At 34.6% G+C, this 15,878-nt stretch overlaps 1 protein-coding gene across 1 annotated transcript in view; it reads left to right on the top strand.

Annotated features, from left to right (window-relative positions):
• The window catches only part of MRC1 (mannose receptor C-type 1), an 82,246-nt gene that overhangs the window by 25,984 nt on the left and 40,384 nt on the right, over positions 1-15,878 (top strand). Inside the window, exons 5-9 of the mRNA XM_081050245.1 lie at positions 806-919; positions 3,727-3,873; positions 7,805-7,987; positions 11,027-11,184; positions 12,764-12,874. Of these exons, the coding sequence (XP_080906371.1) occupies positions 806-919; positions 3,727-3,873; positions 7,805-7,987; positions 11,027-11,184; positions 12,764-12,874 (713 nt within the window). The remainder of the gene's footprint in view (positions 1-805; positions 920-3,726; positions 3,874-7,804; positions 7,988-11,026; positions 11,185-12,763; positions 12,875-15,878) is intronic.

The raw sequence follows: 15,878 nt of genomic DNA, 5'->3' as shown, positions 1-15,878 counted from the left end.
AACTGGCAATCTGATTTCACATTCTCTGCAGGGTTACTGCTTCTGCCCAGCAGCCCATAGAGACATCACCACCATCATTTCATCACCCTCACTTCTGTTTCTAACCTCAAAAATTTTGGGACACCCTATTTAATCCTCAATTCCTGAATCAGATTTATAACTACATATGTGCAGGATTAGCATTACAGAACTGAAATAAGGAAGTGAAACTTGGGCTTGTTACTCTGATTGTTTTTGCCAGTTTCCTTTGGTGCTGGCTGGAAAACAAATTGGACCTCAATATAGGGAAAAAAAACAAAAAACTACCAGCGTAATATTGGACATAAATGCATTTTCTATTATAGCCAAGTTCAAAAGTAGGTATATAACCAGTCCAGACAGCACATGCAGAAAAGTTAAGAATTAAAATGTTTAACATGCGGAATTGATGCTTTCTATAGTAATACTAAAACAAAATTGGTCTCTCAAGCACATCAGAGAAAAAAATTGTGGCTGATGCTCATTTGCTTCAAGTCACATATTTAACATTAAGTTTGAATTTTGTTTTGAAATCACACTTTTGCCAACCCTACTTCAACATATGATGATGATAATAATAATGTCAATAGCTTATATTTATTGGGCACGTACTATGTCAGGCCATTTTAATAATTCATTTAATTCTTTGAAACAAGCCTAGAAGTGCCTAAAGCAGATGAGGAATGTTAAAGGATCGGTATTTCCCTTAAAGCACTTAATTCTGAATTCGATTTCAGTATCTTTTCCAGATGTGACTTTGGTTTCTGTTTTTCCTTTGTTTGTACAGGATTAACCAATTCCTTAACTTCAGGACTATGGATTGGCCTTAATAGTCTGAGTGTCAACAGTGGATGGCAGTGGAGTAGTGGCAGTCCATTCCGATATCTGAACTGGTTACCAGGTAGGGTGAAGCTTGTCAGTGGTTGAATTCATCTAAGTTTAATTTATCTGGATACCATGGGGACTTTCACCATCTCACGTGTAGATCTCAAAGAGAAGAGTTTGGGAGACTTCATCAAACACAATTCATTTCCCACCTTGATTTGAAATCTTCCCATTAGATTTGAATATACTAAAACTGTAAGGTTATGCCAGCTTCCTGGGATAAAGACTTGTGGTAGGATTATCAAACAAATCAAAATAGGTCTGTTTCAGTATCAATTCTTAGAGGATCCTATATTTGCTAGGTATAAAATAGTTGGTAGGATGGATGATCAAGCCTTCCACAGCTTTCAAATTTTTCTGGAGGACAGAAAATCGTCTGAACTAATTACTTCTACATTGTCATAACGTACAGGTAGCAGAACATAAAAGGAGACAAAATAATAATTTTGCTTCACATATACAGCAGTTATTCAAAGGAAACAAAATCAATGATAACAAAAAAAATCTCATCTTATTCACCAACACCAACCAGGCACTCAGTTGAGTATGATTCTGAACCTCCATGTCCACCCCACTCCTAACCCCATACCCACCCCCATACCAATCTTAGTTTATTACGAAAGAGTACAATGAATAATTAGTGATGTCTGCCATGTGTGGGAGAAAGGAAACGAATAGAATATGGGTCACATCTTCATTTCCAAGTTCTGCTATGGAACATACTAATGGGGTGGGTGTTTTTTTTTTCATACACTTAGACTTTGTTAAAGGCTTTGAATGGATTTTGCATCTGTTTTCCAGAATTAAACTCTCAATTTTCTATATTATTGACTTATGCTATTAAAAAAGGGAAAACTTCAGTAAAATAATATTCAGAATAGATGCTGTAACATGAGAGGGAATTTTTAGAGGATACATTTTGGTTTAAACTGCTTAGATTTTACTATGAAACATCACTCTCAATGCATGATGGTTACAGGGTTGTCACTAAAGTGTTACAATTAGTATCAGTTCTATTTTCCCCTGGACATGGGAAGTAAAAACTGCTGCAAGGGAATGTAAGATCCCCTTTTTTATGGATGAGGATTTGAGTTGTCCGCCTACTCACTCAGTCAAATTAAACTGGAGGTACAATTGGGCTCAAACAGATGACTAGACAATTAATAGTCATTTATGAGGGGAGTAGAGTTTATTCTTCTTTGTTGCTTAATCATTGGGCAGGTCATTTTACTTACTACTCATTTTGGGGGTGATGATTGTAATATTTAACCACCTGCATTATAAGAGTTCAGTGAGAACATTTTGAGGTTGGTTTCAGTGCAGGTGAGAAATGAAATTGGAATAGCAATAAGAAAAAAAGAAACGACCTTCCTTACTAAACTAAGTTCCTGAGAAATAGATGCAAAATTAAATCACCTTCTGAAATAATATGAGGGTTTCTTCAACCTAAATTAGAAAGTTTGTGGGATATTAGAAACTGTTATTGTATAAATTGTTCAACAAGCATTCAATTGAGTACTTATTACTAAGTAATACATCTATTAAAATACATTCACACTTGAAGTGAGGGTATTTTGTACACATGATATAGAACTATGAATTTAAATATATAACTATGGTAACCATTTAAAGACAACTAATACATTAAAGTTGGTAATAGTGTAGTGATAAATAAATGTCTAACATGATTTTCTAGTTTATATATTAATAACCAATAGCTATAAAATATATTATTGTTTCTTGAAAATTTCTTTCTTCTACTGACACTGACATCATATCTGTTAGTTCAGTCATACTGTGAATTTGGTCACAATATCAACCTCCTTATCCTTAAAAACATCTTTATCCTTCTCACTAACAAGTTTTTTCTTTGTGTGCTATTCAGGCAACTTTCAAAATTTTTCGACAAAGGCTTATGGAGCAGGTAATATGATTTTCATATTACTTGAGGGGAGTGAGATCCAGGTCCAAGTCATACACAGGCCAAATCTCACAAAGCAGAGTCATTAAGAAAATATGGCTCATTCATCTGTCTTCAGGTGTGAGAGGGAGCTAGTTTTTAGAGCACTGGTTTTGAAATCATAATGTAGTGAAAAAGCATGAGAGATATGGATACCAATGCATGTATTTGTTGACATGAGCAAAGTTGACTTTATCTGGCTCCTTAATCAGTTTCCGGTAAAACATGGGATGAGGGGTTAGTTGTTAAAAATATTCTTCGCAGGCTGCGTTGAAAATCTTGAGAAAGAAGTTTAGTTCTCGGCATACTTGATCAGCATTTACTCGGGCACGTTGCTGCTTCCAGCATCTGTTCCCTTGCCTTTCTCCTGTCTATTGTCTTCCTTTCCTGTCTCCTCTTTCTAATCGGAGAAAGTTTCCCCATGTCCAGAAACTCTCTAATATGGTGCTGACAGTTAGGTAAACTTAGTTTTGTTGGTAGGTATTGACAGTGTTTCATAGGGCTGGTTTGGAACACTAAGTATTCACTGGTTAGCTACCTCTCTGTCACACGTCACATAACCCTGCGCGCAAATCACTCAGGCTTTGAAGTCTCACTTTATCATTTGATGTTGTGGGGAAAAGTTATTTCAAAGAAGCAAACTTGCATATTCAATACTTTAGGCATTGGAGAGATCCAACAACAAGAAAACAGACACCCAACATAGCTTTTGCTCTACAGTCAGTAAATATTTATTTGTGAATCTATAGCAAAAGACAGAACGGGAATCCATTAAATGACAAGGATGAAGAAGTGGGACCGAAGAGGCTGTTTACTTGTGATACCTATAAGAGTCCCACTTCAATTTTTTCTTTTCCCCACAGGAAGTCCATCAACAGAACCTGGAAAAAGCTGTGTGTCACTAAATCCCGGGAAAAATGCTAAATGGGAAAATCTGGCATGTGTTCAGAGACTAGGCTATATTTGTAAAAAGGGCAACACAACTTTGAATCCTTTTGTTATTCCCTCAGGTATGTGATTTATTTGATCTGAAGTGTATAAAATATTATAATTAAAAGATAAAATTACAACCTAGGCATAACTGTATGAAGTGACATGTTTTGTGGATAATTTATGGAACAAGGTTAATGATATTTCTACAAAATTTCTTTTTACTGGTTCCTACTTACTGATCACATTTCTTGAGTGATATTTCTACAAAATTTCTTTTTACTGGTTCCTGCTTACCGATCACATTTGCTGAGTGTGGTGTGGTGCTTAGGTATGTGCAAAGCCTTTGACAGAACATAAATAAAAATTTTATTTTCGCTGCAGCCTTTTGAGGGAGTTATTATTCACACATCCTAGATGAGGAAAAGAGATATTCAGAGGGTTTATAAAACTTGCACATGTGACAAAATTGGAATCCAACCTAGGAAATAAATATCCGAAAGAAAAATGTTTTAATGGCTTCACTGTTTTAAGGGTCTATCTGGGCTCCGATCCTATTCAAACATTGTACACTGAAGTCTTCATAGAAATGGAATAAAACATCCCAAAAGTGGTAACTGAATTTTATATATAGGCTAGACCTGAGGAAAAAAATCAATTATGTTCTCTACTATAATTTTGTAGAAGAGTTAAACTACTAAGGCAAGACTGCATCCTTTCTACAAATTGGTAAAAAGCAAACAAACTCCTTTTTTTTTCACAATTAAGCTATTTTTAAAGGGACACTTAGTACTTTAAAGAAATGTATGTATGTATGTATTCTGCTTGGGAAATCTGATTGTGTGACATTGTAGACTTTTTTTCTCTTTGGCTTTTAAAAACAATTTATTTTACTTTAAAATATGATTGACATGTTTGGAAAGTCAAAAAGTACCAAATGATAAATAACAATATTTCCTTCCAACTTCTTACTTCTACCACCCAGTTCTCCTTTCTGGTGAATAAGTGTTTCTGGGTGTATATCCTAGTTATTCTATGAAACAAGTATGTTTATAAGTATTTTTGTCTGTTTTATTCAGTGGCAGCATACTATACATATATTCTTTAGTTTTTTACCCAATAACTAATTTTGGACCTCATTCCATGTAGTACACAAATAGCTCCTGTGTTCATTTTTATGGCTGCACAATGGCCATTGAAGAGAGAAGGACTCTCTCTTTATTTTGACAAGTTCCCTATTCATGGACCTTTAGTTTACTTCCAATTTTTTAATTATCATAAGCAATTCTACCGTGAATAACTTTACATACATGTCATTTCACATGTGTGTTAATTCCTAGAAGTGGAGTTGCTGGATGAAAGAGTAGGTGTGTTTGCACTTTTAATAGCTACAGATATGGCCGGATCTCCAATGGGAATAGGTGAGGGTCCTGGCTATTGGGTCTGGTCATACTTTTCAGTATCACCATTATGACTGTGAACATGACTCAGGCAGACCGCAGTCATTCTTGTATTTCATCTCTTCTAGCCCTCCAGTAGGAGAAATAGTATAATTTTCCCTCCTTGGATGAGCTTATCCAATTCTCCTTCAGAAGACTCGGAATTGCCTCTTTGGGGAAGAGAAGAATGGTTATTTTATAGTTTTCTTGGTCCAGGAGGTGGAATTCTGTTGACTTGGCCTTGTTACTTAACCCCCCTAGTTTTAGGTTCCTTCTCTGTGAAATGGAAATATTGACAATCGTTCTTCCTGTGAACATTTGTTCACATTGTCAAGCACTCAGTAAACTATTCTTATTTCTTTCCTATGCCTCACCTTGCTTCACTTGTTATTGGTTCTTAAATTTCTCTATATTTCCTGGATTAACCATTTTCTCTTATGTATAAAGCCAAATAAACCAGAGCTTGACAAAGAATATCAAAGGTCAAATTATGCAGCACATGTGACTGGGGACCCCTTGGGTGAGAATTCTACCTTGGGCCTTCATGGCCCTTGTAGTGATATCCTGTTTGTCCATAATTCCTGGGTCCCTAGAGCTGCACCGTTCAGTTCAGGAGCCACTTAACCACAGGTGGCCACTGAGCACATGAAATGTGGCTCGTTCCAACTGAGATGTGCTGTCAGTGTGAATTACATACTGGACAAAGACTTATGAAAAAAATCATTTTATTGATTGCATGTTAAAATGATATTTTGAATATATTGAGTTAAATAAAACATATTACTAAAATTAAATTTACCTGTTTCTTTTTATTTTTAGTTAACATGACAACTAGGAAATTTAAGAGTTTACAAGTATGTGGCTCACATTGCATTTCTGTCGGAGAGCGCTGCTCCCGAGCAATAAAGTGACCTTTTGTAGCTACTCCAGGGAACTTCCCTTCACTGGTGGTTTTTATGTTTGAAAATATCCTTAAAGTTCATCTGCTCAATGTTTGAAGCCCTGAGCATTTGCTGACATTATTTTCAGCTTCCTAGACAGCAAAATTAAAATATCCCACCAGAGGGCTCCAGAGGTATACAAACTTTTTTTTTCCATTTTGTTTTTTTTGTAACCATTGGAAGTTTACAGAATCTAAATTATTAGTATTGAGGGAATACAATTTTTTAAAATATGCATATTTCTATTACAAAAATACAGTATTTGGTCATCATGACTATCTATTTACTTGAGTGACTACTGTACCCAGAATCCTGGGCTTTGACAAAGATATTGCCAATAGTCTCAGCCTTAAAGGGAAAAAGGGACTGACACATTAAACTCATAACAAACATTGTTATGTGCCCTACACTGAATATTTACCAAGGCAGCACATTTGAGAACATTAATATCAAATTCCAATATATACATTGACATTCATTTGGTAATATAGTCCTTTTTACGCAAGGTTTGTTGCTAAATTGCTGTTTGAAATAGTATGCATAAAATGGTAATCATAAGCTGCAGTATAGCAAATGTAACTTTAATTCTTTTTCTGGACCAACATGCATATTACCCTTACCATATGCCATGCCCTATGTCAGTTCTAGGGCACACGGGGATGAATATGGTGAGTCTCTACCCTTGCCATCCCCAGCTCAGTACCGTGATAGTATATTTTTGTAACGTATAATTAAGGTTCTGAAATTTGACCATAACAATTAGTAGGATGTTGGCCACTATTACTGATTTGATGAAATAATAATCGTGTGGCATTTTTAACTTACAGTCACGTTATCGCAAATGCTTTCTAGTCCAGAACACAGTGAGGATGGGTAGTTTAATATTAGTATTAATGTTATTTAAAATGTTTTAAATACATGGATACTTTGGTTCATAGGATGTGACTGGCCCAAGATTACACAACTTGTGGCAAATTCAGGTTTTACCTGAAAGACTTCTGGATTGAATCGCTGTGATTTTCACAATATCATACATCATCTTTTGGGAGCAAGTCAGTGGCAGTGGGTCTGTTCAGAGCTTCCTACTGCTAAGGTTTCAGAGGCTCCTTGGCTCCCCGCCTCCACATCTTATTCCATTTTAACACCTCTTTCTCATGCCTGTTTAATGAGTCTTGCCCCTTTTCTGAGGAATGATTGGCCCCCTAATGTTCTATGAACATTACTTTAAGGAATGTATGATATGTCAAACCTCGCCCCTCCAGCATTTACACAACATGCTTAGTACAGGTTTGCTGATGACAAAGTGCAGATAAAATGATACAGTGTATTATATCTTCATGTGGCGTGGTAGATAATTTTTTTTTAAACAGAGCTTTCCCTAGCATTATTTTTAAAATGAAAGATGGATTCATATACGTTTCAGTCTAAAAACAGACACAGTCTTGTTTATCTTTTGTGAATATGCCAAAAAATAAAAACTAAAGATTGCCTTTATTTGCCCATAACTCTGAACTGTTTTTTATACAGAATGATAGAAAAGGTTGTTACAATAAAAAGAAAAAGAAGAAAAAGAAAAAAAACCTTCCCTTTTAAATGTTTCCCAAACTCTTTTTTTTTTTTTTTTTCCCTAGAAAGTGACGTGCCTGGTAAATGTCCGAAGCAGTGGTGGCCATACACAGGTCACTGTTACAAGATTCACAAAGAGAAGAAAATCCAAAAAGATGCCTTCATGGCATGTCGGAAGGAAGGTGGTGATCTAGCAAGTATTCACACCATTGAGGAGTTTGACTTCATCCTCTCTCAGCTGGGATATGGTACGAACTTCCATCAGTAACAGGCTTGACTCCAATCTTTGAGCATCTCTGGAAAATTTAATCATAAATGTTAAATTTTATAAATTCAAATTAATGATTCAATTACCAATTTCATATATTTAGTAATAAATACTAACCATGTCTAAAATGTTAAAATTGTTTAGCATTTTAAAGAATTTTCTTATCACTAAGAGCTAATTTGATTTATGTTTCTTTTAATATGTAATCAATTCATGGATAATTTAAAAAATATTTTTCTATATATAATCTGGACTCTGAAAAGTCTACCTTAAACTTGTCTATAGTATTTCAGTTTTTGTAATTATTTGTGCATGTATGTATATTTTCTTTTCTGAGGCCTATATTTTATCTCATAAGAAAGGTCTCAAAATGAATCATCTCATACTTTGGATTTTATTTTCTTTATTAACCTAGCTAATGCTGCTAGAATGGTGAGCAGGGAAAGAAATAATTTATTGGAATAGTTAGATATTGGCCTCAACCTATTAAAGAAATTTATGTCTTCATCTTAGGTACATAATGTAAGACATGAATAGAAAATGTACCAACCAAAATGTTGTAAAGTTTTGAAAAATTGAAAAACGCTTATTAAAAAAAAAGTGTGTAAAATGAGTTGGGAATGCTTATCTTGAAAAGAAGAATGTGGAAGAGCCTAATGATAATGGACCCTCTTGTAGTACTTGCTGATTAAATGATTATCATTTTCTGCTTCTACTGATGAGACTTTTGAATTGCTGCAGCTGTTCATTTCTAGCAAGCAAAACAAGAGGAAATGGATGGAGGCGATGGTGGGGACTGTTTCCTGCCACTTCCTGCCTACAATTGATAGGAGTGGGGGTAGGGAAGAGGAAAGGGCCATTGACAAATAGATGAGAAAAATAGAGTCATTTCAGAGAAAGATTTGAAAGATTCCCCAAATACTACTACTCCTCGCTCCTGTGCCAAATGGAATCCTTTCTTCTCTGCTTACCTCACTTGAGTTTACTAGGCCATGATAATAGACTGCGGCAGCCTATGAACAATTTCTTGATTTTTTTACTATTTACTATCCTGGAGAATTCAAATCAGACGATAATAATGTAATCAAAATGGATCTGTCTGGCTAATATCATGACATGTAAGTCATGATACTTATAGTAGGTAGTAAAATTTGCAAATAAATCAGTAAAAAACAGATTAGTTATAATGTTCTAGGGCTAATGTGCAAATTTTACTCCATTTTATGTAATATGATGTAGTAACCAGAGAACCTTATATGTTTATTACTATAGTTATTTTGGGAAGTTGGATAACATTTTAAATTCAGCTTGAAAATGAGTGAATTTTCACTAGGGAAACATTTCTTTTTTATTATTGATAAGGACTTACTTATTTAAAACAATAAAAATAATATTAATAACAGTAAAGAAAGACATAAAATTAAAATTACTGTTTCTAAATCCCAAGCTTAGGAAACCTTTTGTAGCTAGTTGAGATGATTTATGTTAGTCATGGGAATACAGTGCATAAATTGGGACCGGCACACATACATTATGATTACATCAACTGAGACAGCTTCCATAGCCAATTTATAAAAATCAGCCTTACAAATTTATACTCACGTCTTCCATATTTTGGTAGGGTCAAAACTGTGCTTAGGAATGAGAAAGGTAGAAGGGAAGAACAGTTTAGTCAGAAAGATGTCTGTAGGAAGCTCTTAATACTTTATTATAATTGTAGAACTTGGGAGTTAGGTCTTCATCAGTTTTGAACCTAAATCCTTGAGGTGTCTGTGAGATCATTTTGAAGTCTGTATTGGCTGCTCTAAAAGACCATCATCTGCCAAATTAAGTGAAAGGAAAAAGGATTATCCAGGCAATGTCATTCACTATAGTGCTGGAAACATCTGCTGGGACTGGCACGAGGCCAGTCAGGGACTTCTCCAAAAGCAAAGCTGAGTGACAACTGTAAGAGGAAGAGACTAAACCGGTTAGGGAAATTCCTGTATAATGGCATTTTTCTTCCATACAACATCATCTTTAAAATCCTTTGGCAAGTAATTTTATGTTACCATTTAAAGACCATAAATCAAGCATTCATGATGGAATTCCCAGTAGTGCAAATTAAATGGATACTGAATTGTGTGTTCTTTCTTTTTTTAAAAAAATTGGAATTGTACGTTTTTAGTCATGAAATCCTAGCCTTCAATTTTGTCACATTTTACTCATGATATTTAGAATTTTTAGAATTATAACTATTGATAAAATCAATACTGCTCTTCATAGGATTTTAAAACGAAAGGATCACATTTTATATCTAGACCTGGTTATTTTTGTTTTAACTTTATTTGTTATTTGGGTGTTTCCTGTATTTCATGGTGAAAAGAATTCCACATCAATTTATATTTCTAGGCTAATAAATAAATGCCAAATGTCAGGACACAGCGCAACTCCTCGATTTACACATCTTCTCACTGTATAGGTCATTTTCACTCTTAGTACGATGAGTGAGCTTTAACAGAAATACCTAGAATGTTCTTGTTAACAACAGTTAGTAAAATAAAAGTGGCTTTTAATATTTATTATTTTGAAACGTAACTTAAGACTTACTAGTACTCAAAGAGATTTTTATATACATAAGCTGCCATATTTCTAACACAATGAGTGCAGCTGGCATGTTAAGTGATTTATGACGAAAAAGAAGCTCCACAAGATAGAGGGTGATGATAGACCCACTTCAATTTCAGTTTTGCACCTCTCGGGTGATGTACTTCATAGTAGCACAACAAAACAATAGTCAGGTTCACAATGTGAAGAATACATTACACAATCCAACGGTAATAAAATTGACAGCATAAAGTATGGTTCACATCGCAATCTACAGCAGGTAGGTCACTTAATAGGATGCTCCTTTATGATTGTTATCATATTAACAGAGTAGAACTGTTGTTAAAACAGAGGGCCTTCCTTTCCTGATATCTCCTGATCTCTGAAAAGAAAACTTTGTGTAAATTGCTGTTGTGTTCTTCTTCTTGTTTAGAGTCAGACGATGTGTTATGGATTGGCTTAAATGACCTCAAGATTCAAATGTACTTTGAATGGAGTGATGGGACCCCTGTGACATTTACCAAATGGCTTCGTGGAGAACCCAGCCATGAAAACAACAGGCAGGAAGATTGCGTTGTCATGAAAGGCAAGGTGAGGTAACGTTAATGACTGACCTCGAGCAGAGGCTACAGGGGATTTCCCCACGTATTACATGTGGTTGTTTAGATTATGTCTAGTCTAGGTTACCCTGACATAGATCAAGCTTGAATTAAAATTCAGATTCAATTTCTTGAATCTCTCTCAATTGTTTAGCAACGTCAAATTTTCAAGAGGCCCAGAAAAGCAACAGACCGAAACTTTTGGGTCAAGGATAAAATTAACCAATAACTAATACTCATATATTGATCCTGTGCTAGGTTCTAAATGATACCATGTATGTATGGGTTGAGTAATCAATTCAGAACTTTGGTTCTACTTTCAACTGGTTGCCCTGAATAGATGTAGACCTAGTTAAATTCTGGGTCCCAGAGCCAGAATTCAAGGCTTTTGCTTTTTTTTTAGATTACATGGAAGTGCCAAATATGAAAAGATTGCTTCCATATCCTAAATATGACTTTGGCAACTGAAGAATATCATCAAATTCAGTTTTGTTAATAGACAAATGTGGTGGTTAAGAAGCAAGGTTTTGATGTGAGAAGTATTTCCTCATTTGCGAAATGAGCATAATAATTGTACCCAGCTCGTATGGTGGGTATAAGGATTAAATGAGTTAATACATATAATGTGCATAGTACTTGACCCAAACTTATTGTCCAAATAAGTATTAGCTACTGTTTTGTCATTGTGGTTGTTTTTGTTGCGATTAATTGAAAGCTTAAGAAGAGAGTAGGTGGAAACTACCAAAAGAATAGCAGAAGTATGTCCTGGAAGAGGAAACCAGAAAGCATCCTACTGATGCATAGAGTCAGAGAAAGAAAGGTGGGTAGGAACACCCATTGAGATTGAGAAAACGTGTATTCGCCCGGGAGTGGGAAGACCAAACCTACCATTTATAAACATCTCTCTGGTGAAAGGATTGAATCCTAGAGTGCAGTGTGTTGAGATGGAGTGAGAGATGAGGAATTAGAGGCACACCATACAGAAAACATTTTTCAAGGTGTTTGGAAGTTAAGTGAAGGACAGGAGAGGTCATTTTACCATGAAATTTCTAAGGAAAGGGGCTGAGGATGGAATTGGAAACAGAGCTAAAGTTGAAGCCTTAGATCCAAGAGGGCAGTCATTAATAAAACTTGGAAAAGGAGGAAAGATGCCTGGTTTCAGGTGTGTTTTCAAGTTTGTTGTGTTGGGCGAGGGAGTGTATTCTGGATGGCTTTACATGTACTTGCTTAACTTGAAAACAGCTGACTGTAGAGGCTGTATGCAAAACTTTCTTTGGCACCATCGCTTACAAAAATTTTAGTTTCTCTCTAGATCCCTCTAAATAGTGACTTGGATAGCTAAGATATAAAAACATATGGGGACTACAATCTCCTTTTACATCTTTGTAGCTAGATTCAGATTTGCTGTTTACTTGTGAAACGTCAGTTCACCTTTGCTTTTTTCATAGATGCCATTTTCTCTAAATAACCTTAAATCTTTGTTTTTCTTTTTCTGAGGCACAATTACAAGAAAATAGCATCAAAGTCAAACAATTGATAATCATTACGTTTTTCCTCTTTGCTTTCTACAGGATGGGTACTGGGCAGATTGGGCCTGCGAGCGTTCTCTTGGTTACATCTGTAAGATGAAATCACAAACCCAGGAGCCAGAAATAGTGGAACCAGATGCAGGCTGCCGGAAGGTGAGTATAGAATGTGCATGATGATTCCAGATCAGGAAATAGTATATGATATACTTGGCTTTATTTTTGCCCGTGAAAGTACTTTATTACTGTCATAGCTAGCCAAACTTTTCAATGGTTTAAATATTCAGTGGTTTATTGTTAGTTTTTGTATTATTGTTTTCGCTGTGATTCAATTCTAAATATTTTCAACTTCCATTAAGATTTCTTTGACCCATGAATTGTATGTGTGTGTATAGGTGTGTGTAGGTGTGTGTGTTGGTAGCGATGAGTGTTTTGTTTATTGGCTTCTAAATAATTGGGAGATACTATTGATTTTAATTTCACTGCATTGTGATCATATAAAGGTATAAAGTTGTTTTATGTTGATATTTTCTTTATGGTCTAGTTCATAGTCAGGTTTTGCGAATATTCCAGGTGTGCTTGAAGAGATGGTCTTTGGTAATTGGGTTCAGGGGTGTATATTATATATCCTAACTAGGTAAAATTTAGCAATTATATTATCCAGATATTCTATATTCCTAATGTTTTGTCTACTTGACAAAATATTCTCCTTGCATTTCTGTCAATTTTTGCTTTATATACTTTGATATGTGTTATATCTTCCTAATGAATCAGTCCTTTCATTATGTAATTACTTTCTTTATTCATAATAATGCTATTTTTGCCATAAAGTCAATTTTAAATAATATTAGTATTGTCACAGAAGCTATCTTTTGCTTGGTATTTTCCTAGAACCTCTTTTTCTAATGATGTCATTATATTTTAGGAATAATCTTGTGAATATATATTTATACTTTTATTTTTAATCTAATTTGATTAATCTAATCTGGCTTTTAACTGGGAAACATGAATTTAGATTTGTTTTGTATACTTATATATTCGCATCAGTTTCTACCATCTTATTTTGTGCTTTATTTTGTTTACATTCTATTTTCTTTTTTCTGCTTTCCTGCATTGCGTTGATTCTACTGAATATCTTTATGCCATTTTCCTCCTCCACATGTTTGGGAATTATACATTTCATTTCTATTTTTTAAGTGGTTAACCTTGTGTTTCTAACATGCATTCCTGACTTGAAGTTAAAGTTAATCACTGTCTCTCTCTCTGCTTCCTGTCTCTCTCTCTCTGCTTCCTGAACAAAATGAAGATTATAATTCCACTTAGACTTCTAAAAGATTTTTTAAAAAATTGGGCATTCAATATTATTTTATATTAATTTCAGGTATACAGCATAGTGATTAGATATTTATATGATTTAAGAAATGATCCCCTAACATTTGATTTACAATAAATGATTGTAAATTAGTGACTGTGTAGTACTCACCTTGCACTGTAATGTTAGACTCACAAGAAGCTGAAAAAAAGAGCACAGAGCATTCCCATTTATCATCCACTCCACTTCTCCCACTGATAACATCTCACTAGAGTACATTATCACAACCAGGTAATTGACAATATTATTAACTAAACTACCAGTCTTACTTATATTCCATTCTTTAACTCCCCACTCCCAGTTAGTTATCTTTGCCATTTTTACAGGTAATTAGACCTGGATTCGCTAAGACATTTATTGATTTCTTTGTTCAGTGTACACTTTTAGCCCACTCATTCCTACTGACTTAAAATTCCTTCTTGCCAAAGTAAATAGATCTTTTAGTAGTTCTTTCACTTGGGATCTGAGAGACGAAAACTTTATCTGAAAATGTCTTGAATTTTTCTTCATCCTGCATACTAGTCTATGTAAGTCATTTTAGAATCCTAGATTGACAGCTGTTTTCTGACAGCTTTGTATATTATTTCATTTTCTCCTGGCTTTTAATTTTGCCATTGCAATTCCTGTGATTAGAGTAATCCTTCTTTTTTTAAAGTGTGTCCTCTATATTTTCTCTGATTGATTTTCAGATCTTTTCATTATGTTTGTCATTCTGCAGGCTTAGTCCAATGTATCAAAATTTGGATTGATTTTATTGGTTCCGTTTGGAACTCGATATGCCTCTTTAGTTTGAGGACTAGTATCTTTCAATTCTTGCAAATTGTCAGTCTTTAATTTTATTCTGTGCTTCTGAATTTTATCTCAGATTGATGTTCTTATTCTATTTTCAATCAATATGTTTTTTTAATCAACTTTCATATTTTAATTCCTCTGCTCCATTTATCCAACTTGCCAATCTTTCTGCAACCCTATTTTCTACATTTAACCTGGCCATTAAGTTTTTAACTTTATATTTTTCTTTTCATGAAATTCTATATTTTGTGTGTTCAGATCTTCTTGTTCTTTGTTCATAGAATTTGATCTTTCATTATTGATTTATTTTCTTCTTTTATGAGTTAATCTCAAACATACTGATTTTTATAATATTTCCCCAGATTGTGTAATTATGTTAGATTGTTGACTTTCCCTTAAAATGAGACATTTTCTCACATGGTTTGTAATTTTTTATTGTTAATTAGTTCCCACACCAACCCTCAAATATCATAGTCTTACATGACTTGTGTTGTAGAAATATTTATGTTGTGTGCTTTTGCATTTTACTTCTCTTAATACCTGAGATTCTCCTTTTGTAGACTAAATTTTACAATTTTATTTATTTATTTATTTTTGGCTGTGAATGCTCATACAATGTGGGTAGTGTAAAATGAAAACCAGCACCCATCTGTGGCATGGGTTAGGTGTTTTCCCAACAGAAGAATTTTTTCCCCGCACCCAAAACCCCAGGCAAATGACAAGAATCTCTGTCATTTCCTAGTTCTGTAGCTAGAATGTTCTTGTTCTCTTTGCTCAGAGGGGCTATCTGTAATGGGTAAAATCTTTATGCAAGGATTTCAGTTCTATCTCCCTGCCTCAGATGGGCTGATGACCAGTTATCCTCGTCTGCATGGACAGTAGAACCCCAACCCCTAGACCCCAAGACATAATCTAGGTCTGATTCGCCCTGGGCAACTTCAGTCTCAGATGATACACTTTCTGTTCCAGTTTTTAGTTTCTTACTTATTTTTTGTA

Source organism: Rhinolophus hipposideros (genome assembly GCF_964194185.1).
Source record: "Rhinolophus hipposideros genome assembly, chromosome: 1".
Classification (NCBI taxonomy): Eukaryota; Metazoa; Chordata; class Mammalia; order Chiroptera; family Rhinolophidae; genus Rhinolophus; species Rhinolophus hipposideros.
The sequence above is the reverse complement of the archived record's forward strand: the minus strand, read 5'-3'. Positions and strand labels throughout refer to the sequence as shown.